This window comes from Tupaia chinensis, unplaced genomic scaffold (assembly GCF_000334495.1).
Source record: "Tupaia chinensis unplaced genomic scaffold, TupChi_1.0 Scaffold000270_2, whole genome shotgun sequence".
NCBI lineage: Eukaryota > Metazoa > Chordata > Mammalia > Scandentia > Tupaiidae > Tupaia > Tupaia belangeri.
Window position 1 is genome coordinate 4,685,898 of NW_006159751.1, and position 9,305 is coordinate 4,695,202.

At 42.8% G+C, this 9,305-nt stretch overlaps 1 protein-coding gene across 5 annotated transcripts in view; it reads right to left on the reverse strand.

The window, feature by feature from the left end:
• The window catches only part of BCAS2 (BCAS2 pre-mRNA processing factor), a 32,540-nt gene that overhangs the window by 9,605 nt on the left and 13,630 nt on the right, over window positions 1-9,305 (reverse strand). For 3 of the 5 annotated variants that reach the window (XM_027772324.1, XM_027772322.1, XM_006149635.3), the window contains one exon: window positions 8,471-9,004. The exons of 1 other annotated variant lie outside the window; for it this stretch is intronic. In XM_027772324.1, coding sequence (XP_027628125.1) covers window positions 8,878-9,004 — 127 coding nt within the window. In that variant the 3' untranslated portion in view covers window positions 8,471-8,877. Of the gene's footprint in view, window positions 1-8,470; window positions 9,005-9,305 lie in introns of those variants that run through there. One more of the 5 variants, XM_006149636.3, reaches the window with a different exon arrangement.

Below are 9,305 nucleotides of genomic sequence, written 5' to 3' on the forward strand. Positions count from 1 at the left end.
GGCCACGCCACAATCCCTTCTCCGTTCTCCTCTTGGGATCTTGGGCACGCACGCACACGCGCCTGGTGTGAGTTTTTTAAGCCACCGGGTCCGGGACACAAACCGCAGTTGACTATGTGGGAGCCCAGTGACAGCCATTACGTTAACTGCTGGTCCCCTACTATTCCTATTTTAAAGATGTAAAAATTCTATAGAGGGCCAGCCCCATAGCTGAATGGTTAAGGGAGCCAGATCCTACATGGCTAACCCCAATTCGAATCCTGGTCCTAGCAGCTTGAAAGGTATGACAGGTACATGTGTACACACGCCCCAATTCCCTACAGAAAGGAGGAATAGAGAAGGGATTGTGGTGTGACCATGCTCCACTAAGGGGTGCTTTATCCTTTGCTGTGTGCTTCTTTCTTTCTCTCTGGCAAGTGCACATACTCTCTGGCAATTAAAAAAAAAAAACCTATGGAGATGTTAAGTGGCTTGCTTAAAGTCACAGCATTAATAAAGCTTGGAGCTGAGATGAAAACTCAGCACCTCTCCCCTCCCCCCCCCAAAAAAAGAGTTAACATGCCGGCAGTAGAGAGCTACTACACATTCTTGGGCAGGGCTTTATGTTTGTGTTACGGGAAATAACATTTACTGCACAAAATGTCTACTGTCACTGAACTTTACCCCACTGAAATTTCACACTGCTATGGCTACTGTGATGTGCTACTCAGATCACCTTCCTCCAGGTCTAAAGCATTCTTGCCCCTGTCTTCTGGCAGGTCTCAGCTAAGGCCCTCTCTGTGACCTGCCCTTAGCTGAAGAGAACCATCAGGCCCAATGTTCTGCTGGTCTTGTTTGTTCCTCTCCCCCTCCCCCCAGCTTAATTCTGCCATGAGAGAGAGAGACAGAGACAGAAAAAGCCAGCTACCCCAATGGGGTGTTCATACCACAGGACACCCCTAGCTTAAGCCAGTCCCAGACCATGTGCATGTGCATCCTGGAGTACTCAGGGAAGTTTCTAGATATGAATCTAGAACCTTTCCATGTGGGTCAGCCTCACAGTGTGGCATTTTACTATCGCGCTGTTATACAGCTCGTGCTCAAGCTTACTTTTCTTTTTCAACTTGTCAGAAAACAATGGAGACAGAGAAAGAGAGAGAGAGAGGGAGAGAGAGAGAAAGCACCCCCTAATGGAATAGTCATGCCATAATTCCTTCTCCATTTTTCCATCCCATTGGGATTTTGGAGACACATACATGTACCTGGCATGTTTTCTAAGCAGCCAGGGCAAGAATTCTGTGGTTGATCATGTAGAATCTAGTTCCCTTAACTACTAGACCACAGAGCCAGAAGATGCCACTTTTTGTTTTTGATTTTAAAATATCAACTATAACACTATCAGATAGGTCTCAGCTGAACACATTACTCTACGTTAGTTTAAAAGCACCATGAAACAAAGATCAGAAATGTAAAACATGGGGGCCAATGATGAGGTGATTAAGAAGCTGGATCCCACATGGCTGACTGCTTGGTTTGAGTTCCAGACCCAGTGGCTTGGAAAAGATGCCAGGCATGTATGGATGCACACCCAAGATTCCAAGAGGAGAATAGAGAAGGGATTGTAGTGTGGTCATCTCCCCTTGGGGGTACAGTCTCACTTCCCTCCCTGTCTCCAGCAAGACCACGAGTCCCATAGCATAAATAAAAAAAGATAAATTTGGCGGTAGTAAAATTATCACAATGTTAGAATGGTTACCTCAAGGTATTCATAGCATCAAAGTGCATGTGCAAAGTATCTTGCTAGATGATTGGTCCCAGTAGATTAAAAATTTTTTTAAATTATTTTATTTAGCTTTATTTATTGATTTAATTTGATCAGACAGGGACAGAGGGAGAGCGAGAAAGAGGAAAGTGAGAAAGCAAGCCACCAGGTCCAGGATGCAAACCATAGTCAGCCATGTGGGAGCCCAATGCCCTTAACCATGCCGCCACCTGCTGCCTTCAGATTACAAAAAAAAAAAAAAAAAAAAAAAATTGTCAGAGAGCATGTGTGCTCACCAGAAAGACAAAGGGAGAGGGAGAAAGCATCCCCTGATAGTGTATGGTCACATTGCCATCCTTTCTCCATTTCTCCATCCTGTCAGGATTTGGGGCATACATATGGGCACTAGGCATGGTTTCTCAAGCTGCCAAGGTTGGGATCCGAACCACAGTCAGCCATGTGGCACCCAAATCACTAGGCTGTGTCTGGCCTAGTCAGGTAGCTTTTTATTTTTTTAAATAATTAATTTTATTTATTATTATTATTGCTTTAATTTTTTAAAAAAAATTTTTTTGGAGAGGTTTTCGCTATAGGGCGCGTGCGCTCGCCAGACAGACTTAGAGAAACATAGAGACAGAAAGCGAGAAATCACCCCCCCGGGGGGATGGTCACGCCGCAATCCCTTCTCCTCCATTCTCCTCTCAGGATCTTGGGCACACACGCACACGTGCCCAGCGTGAGTTTTAAGCCACTGGATCCGGGACGCGAACCGCAGTCGACTACGTGGGAGTCCAGCGACATAGTCATTACGCTAACTGCTGGTTCCCATTATTGCTTTAATTTTGCTATAGGGTTTGTGTGCTGACAAGAGACAGAGATAGAGGGCAAGTGAGAATGCAAGCCACCAGGTCCAGGACTCAAACCATAGTCAGCCATTTTGGATTCCAGTGTCTTAACCTCCACACCACCCGTTGGCCCCATCAGGCAGATTTTAAGAGGAAAAGAAAGGAGTCAAAAAAAGATTAAATTGGCCATCCATATGCTAATAGTCTATCTATATTTTTGTCTTTATAATGTCTTCCTAAAATGTCCTTTCCTCTGCAAGATTAACAGACACAATTTAAAAGACAACCTTCAGTGCTCACTGACATTTTAAGGTTTTTAACACCGAAGTAGATGGGTTTACATTGCACTCTTTGTAATACACACAAATTCTGTAAAGGGAAACATGTGTTTAAAATGCTGGGGCTGCAATTGACATATTGCCAAAGAATAAATTATATCCTATGCTGTAATTACGTATTCAGCAATAATGAATACTAGGGGAAAACAGCATAGTAGTAATTATACCAATTACAATTGATTAGCGTTAACATAAAAAGAAGTGCTCATTGTATTATACTATGTTACACCACAAGAAGGCTCTGATGTAGGGGTGGCTCTGTGGTGCAGTGAAAATGCACGGCTCAGGAAAAGCTGGATCCCACATGGTGACCATGATTCGAATCCCAAGCCCATTCAGCCTGAAATATGCTGGGCACACATCTGAGTGCTCAAGATCTGATGGGCTGGAAGACTGGAGGAAAAGGATAGTAGTGTGACCAGACCCTGAGGAGAATGCTTTTCTCTCTCTCATGTGTGCATGCCCAAATCTACCATAATTTATTATGAATAGTAAAAAAAAAAAAAAAAAAAAAAGGCAGCTCTGATACATTAAAATATTTAATTCATCTCTAAAATTCCCCCACCCTTTTTATAAGGTTTTTGCTATAGGGTGCGTGCTCTTACCAGAGACAGAGAGAGAGGGGGAAAGTGAGAAATTATCCCCCAAAACAGATGGCCATGCTGCAATCTTTTCTCCTCCATTCTCCTCCTGGGATTTTTGGGAATGCACACACATGTACCCAGTGTGATTTTTAAGCCAGTGAGTCCAAGACTCAAACCATGGTTTGCCACATGTGATTCCAGCACCGTAACAACTATGCCACCTGTTGGCCCCAAATCCCCCCTTTTTAATAATTATTTTTATTTAACTTTACTTATTATTATTATTATTATTGCTTTTTAATTTGACCAGAGAGACAAAGAGAAGGAAAATGAGAAAGCAAGTGGCTAGGTCTGGGACTCAAACTGCAGTCAACCATGTGGGAGTCCAGCGCCCTAAACTGCCATGTCACCTGCCCGTCACCCCCTTTTCTAAGGAGGGTAAGCATGAGCCCCAGAGACAGAGGAGAAAACATCCCCAAGGGGGCAAGGCCGAGCTGCAATCCCTTTTTTTTCCACTTCTCCATTCTGTCAGTATTTAAGGGACAAACCTACCCATGCCTTGTTTTTCAAGTTGCTGGGGCCAGGATTTGAATGGTGGTTAGCCATATGAAATCTGGCTCCCTCAACCATTAGGTATTGGTGGTGCCCAAAATCTCTTTTTATAATATAATTGATTAAATCCAGTGAACTTGGAAGGGCACTGGGAATTTGAGTAATTACTCAGATACAATTTTATTAGTATGGTACAATTTCCATTATTTTATGCTACTCTGAATTTTAATTTTCAGTTATTGGAATTCTATCACTGCATTAAAAAAAAGTAACCCAAAAGAATGGTAATAATCGAGTGTATCAACATCCATTATCACTTACTTTTTGTTAGAAATTGAGATTAAAGGTGGCAAGACAATTACCATTCTATGTAAAGCAGAGCTCTGGGAACAGTAGATGCTAATGGTTACATTGCTGGACTCCCACATGGCCAACCATGGTTCAAGTCCTGGGCCCGGGGGGCTTGAAACTCATGCCAGGCATGTGTGTGTGCATACCCCAAAATCCCAAGAAAATGGACAAGGGATTGTGGCGTAGCCATCCCACCTGCTGGGGTGATTTCTTGATTTCTCTCTGGTGAGTGCACACGCCCTATAGCAAAAATCTCTCTTAAAAAGCAGAGCTCTTGGGACGAGCAGTTGGCATAATGGCTATGTTACTGGAATCCCATGTAGTCGACTGTGGTTCAAGCCCCGGACCCAGTAGCTTAAACTCACGCCAGGCACGTGTGCATGTGTGCCAGCCAAGATCCCAAGAGGAGAATGTAGGAGAAGGAATTGTGGCGTGGCCGTCCCCCATGGGGGTGATTTCTCGCTTTCTATCTCTCTGTTTTTCCCTTTGTGGCGAGCCCCGTTCCCCTAAAAAAAAAAAAAAAAAAAAAAAGCAGAGCTCTATTTGTAGAATGTCTCTTTATAGAAGTATTCCAAATGGCAAATTGAAGAAAGTGATAGAATTAGATCATCACTAGGACCAGCAGTTGGTATGATGGTTAGGGTGCTGGACACTCTCCCACATGGCTGATCATGGTCAAGTCCCGGACCTGATGGTTTGCTTTCTCATTTTCCCTCCCTCTCTTGCTTTCTGTCTCTCTCTCTGGTCAAATTAAAATAAATGAATGAATAAAATTAAAATAATTATTAAAAAAAGAATTAGATCATGACCATTTTTAAACCCTAATGAATTAATGAATCTAAGGAATGATTACCATTGGCTATTATTTATGATAAAAGAGATTTTTGGAGATACACATAGGTCATTAAGAATACTTAACTGGGTCCTAGCAGACAGTGTAATGGTTATGTGGCTGGACTCCCATGTAGTCAACTGCGGTTCAAGTCCTGGACCTGGCCATTTAAAATTCATGCCGGATGCGTGTACATCGTGCCCAAAATCCCAAGAGGAGGAGGGACTGCAGCATGGCCATCATTCCTCGGGAGTGATTTCTTGTTTTCTGTCTGCCTCTTTTTTGCAAACACATGCACCATATAGCAAAATCTCCTAAAAAAAAAAATTACTTAATTGGGGGCCAACAGGTGGCAGGGTGGTTAAAGTGCTGGATTCCCATATGATTGACCATGGTTCAAGTCTCAGATCTGGCAGCTTGAAGATCATACCAGGTATGTGTGTGTGTATGTGCTCAAAACCCCAAGAGGATAATGGAGAAGGGATGTAGCATGGCCATCCTTCTGGGGTATGATTTCTCACTTTCCTTCTCTCACTCTCTGTGAGCCACACACAACCTATGTCAAAAACCTAAAATCAGGGAACCAGCAGTTAGCGTAATGGCTATGTCGCTGGACTCCCACTTAGTCGACCGCGGTTCGCATCCTGGACCCGGTGGCTTAAAACTCACACCGGGTGCGTGTGAGTGCATGCCCAAGATCCCAAGAGGAGAATGGAGAAGGGATTGTGGCGTGACCATCCCCCCGGGGTGTGTGTGGGAGGCTGTGCACCGGCGAGTCTGCCGAGGTTTCTCAGGGAGCAAACAATTACCATGATTGGTTCCCTTCAAAAAAACCTGACCTTCGAAACCTTGCTCTGATCGGCCACTAGAATCCCTCAAATTTGCATATCCGGCACCTCATGATTGGTCCAAAAGCAACCAATCACGACTCACCATTTACAACCAATCAGGGCCCACCGTTTACAACCTGCCAGAGTGTATATAACCACGATGCCTGGCCCACAGTAGCCAGACGACTACGACGACGACGACCAGGAAGACGACAACTGAAGAGCCTGAAGAGCCTGAAGAGCTGAAACACCACGCAGTCTCCAGACAACTTGGAAGACCCTGAAGAGCTGTGACACCCCCGCATCGTCTCTGTGCTGCTCACAGTAGACGACGCGACCCTTAAGAGCTGTGACACCACGTCGTCTCCGTGCTGCTCACGGTAGACGACGCGACCCTTAAGAGCTGTGACACTGCGTCGTCTCCGTGCTGCCCACAATAAACGGACGACACTGTCGTCTCCGTGTTGTAACACTACGCCACTTGTCCCGGCTCTCACTCCTTCACTCAGAAAACCTGTTCAGCTGTCCCCCCGGGTCGGGACAGAGGTGATTTCTTGCTTTCTGTCTCTATGTCTCTGTCTGTCTGGCGAGCACACGCGCCCTATAGCGCATGTGCCCTATAGCGAAAAACCTCTCAAAAAAAAAAAATAAAAGAAAAAAAAAATAAAAGAAAAACCTAAAATCAAACAAACCAAAATAACAGTGAGGAGGCAAGCTTTTGCCTATCAATGCAAATTTACACTTACGTTTGCCTGTTACATTAGCACAACTCATTTAAAAATGGCAATGCGAGAACATATTCAATAAATTATATATTGTCATACAAAAGAAGGGCAAAACTGAACTGGTTGGTATGACCTCCACTTTATAATAATGTGTAATATCTGACAGCTCTTGCATGAGCTCCACACTTAATGCACAGACAAGGTAAGCAAGTGTCGAGTACAGTACTCTCCCCTTATCGATGATGTTACCCAATGAACTGCAGTCCAAAAATATTAAGTCCAGAAATAAGCAATTTATGTTATGTTATGCTATCAATTTATGATAGCAAGTGCTATCATACCATGCTCAATTATACGCCATCCTTTTCAGGACATGAATCACCTGTTTGCCTAATGCTTCCATGATATGTGTGGTACCTGTCCATTAGTAGCTGTCTGTTGAGATAGGAAAATATAGTCTGTATAGGGCTCCATACTAACTGTGGTTTCAACCAGCCACTGGGCCTTAGAACGTATCTCCCACCGGTAAGGAGGGAAAGTGCAGAATCACCCCCAGAAGGCATGGCCTCAGGCAATCCATTCTCCTCTTGAGATTTTAGACAGGCACACGTATATGCGCCTGGTGTGATTTTCAAGCAGCTGGTTCAAGACTGTGGTCATTCATGTGGCAGTCCAGCACGTGAACCACTACACCACCTGCTGGCCCCTGGTACATTACACTTTAAAAAGATGCTTTTAAAAAATTGTAAATGGGGTCATAGTGTACAAATTGTTCTATAATCTCCTTTTCCTAACATACCTTCAAAAGCAGACCATTATCAATTATCTGACATCAAAATGTTTCAGCTTTATTTTGTATTAAATTTTTTTAAGACAAGCCTTTCGCTCAGGCTGGCTTCACCTTCCAATCTTTCAGCCTCAGTCTCCCAAGTAGCTGGAATGACAGGCAAGTGCTACCAGACAATGCTCAATATCTTTTTATGTTTTTCCTAGGTGGGGCATTTATTACCGTGATTTGTAAAAGATCTTTGTACATGAAGACTATCCTTTCACATGCTGCAAATATTTTTTCCTTACAAGTAGAGGAATAATGGGAACCAGCAGTTAGCGTAATGGCTATGTCGCTGGACTCCCACATAGTCGACCGCGGTTCGCGTCCTGGACCCGGTGGCTTAAAACTCACGCAGGGCGCGTGTGCGTGCGTGCCCAAGATCCCGAGAGGAGAATGGAGAAAGGATTACGGCGTGACCATCCCCTCAGGGGGGAGATTTCTCGCTTTCTGTCTCTATGTCTCTCTCTGTCTGTCTGGCGAGCGCACGCACCCTATAGCGAAAACCTCTACAAAAAAAAAAAAAAACAAGTAGAGGAATAAAAACACCAACTCAAGAGCACTGGCCTGCTGGGTTCAAAATCTGACACTTCCTAGCTATATATTTTGACAAGTTACTTAACACCTGTTATACATGCATATGAGAATGATATTATCTATCTCTTGAGATTTTTGTGAGGATTCACTGATTTTTACTTATGTAAGTTTGGTTCATCTAGCTAAAGTGTTCAGAACAGTACTGAACAAATATGAAACTTGATGTTGCTGTTCCCTATGAAAATGATGACATCACCACATATGCAGCCACTGTATTTCTGAATACAGTAATCTGGTAATCAAAGATGTGTTTAGAAATACCTCTTTAATAGACAAAAGCATAAATCAAATGTTTCCAACTTCTTGCACATGAGGAAAAGCTTTAAAAAAGATCCCTGGATACAGGGATATATGGTCCAGTGACTCAAAACTGATTCTACAACACGGTATTATTCTAAAGTCATACTTTACTTTAAAAATCTATAGTTTCTTGTATTGCTATAAAAATACCAAGATGAAACTCTTCATTTTGCTAAGATATGCAAACAGGGCTAGTGCAACAGTCTGCACAATCTATACTTTCTAAGCACTCAACCAACCCCAGTTCTATGAGATGGTGTTGTCTTTCAAAGTTCTGAGAGTTCAGATGCCTGTACCCTTTGAAAGCCCGACTTTCTTCCTTTCTGTAATACTTATGAAATTAACCTGTCTTTTCAGAAGTCTTGTCGGATGTTTTCTTTGTTTGCCTCTCCATGTTGCTGTTTAATTTGATAGATCTCATTTTCTAATTGCACAATAGTCCGTTCAATCTCATAATTCTTACTGACCAAGGAAACCCAGCTAGAAAAGAAGGGGGGGGGGACAAAAAAAAAATAAAAGATGGGAATTAGAATTTTCTAAAATTTCTCTTAGAAAACTTTATTTTAAATATGTATATAGTGTGCCATAACACTAACCTTTAACTTTACACTTTAAAAAAATGAGGGCTAATCATGAGAAAGTAGGTAAAGGGTATACAAAAGACCTCTGTAGTCTGTCTTATGTCTTATATAAAATGTACAACTAAAAGTAAAAAGTTTAATTAAAAAAAATTAAAAACAGCCAAAGAGAAAATTTTTAAGACAAAAGAGAAAGGAAAGAG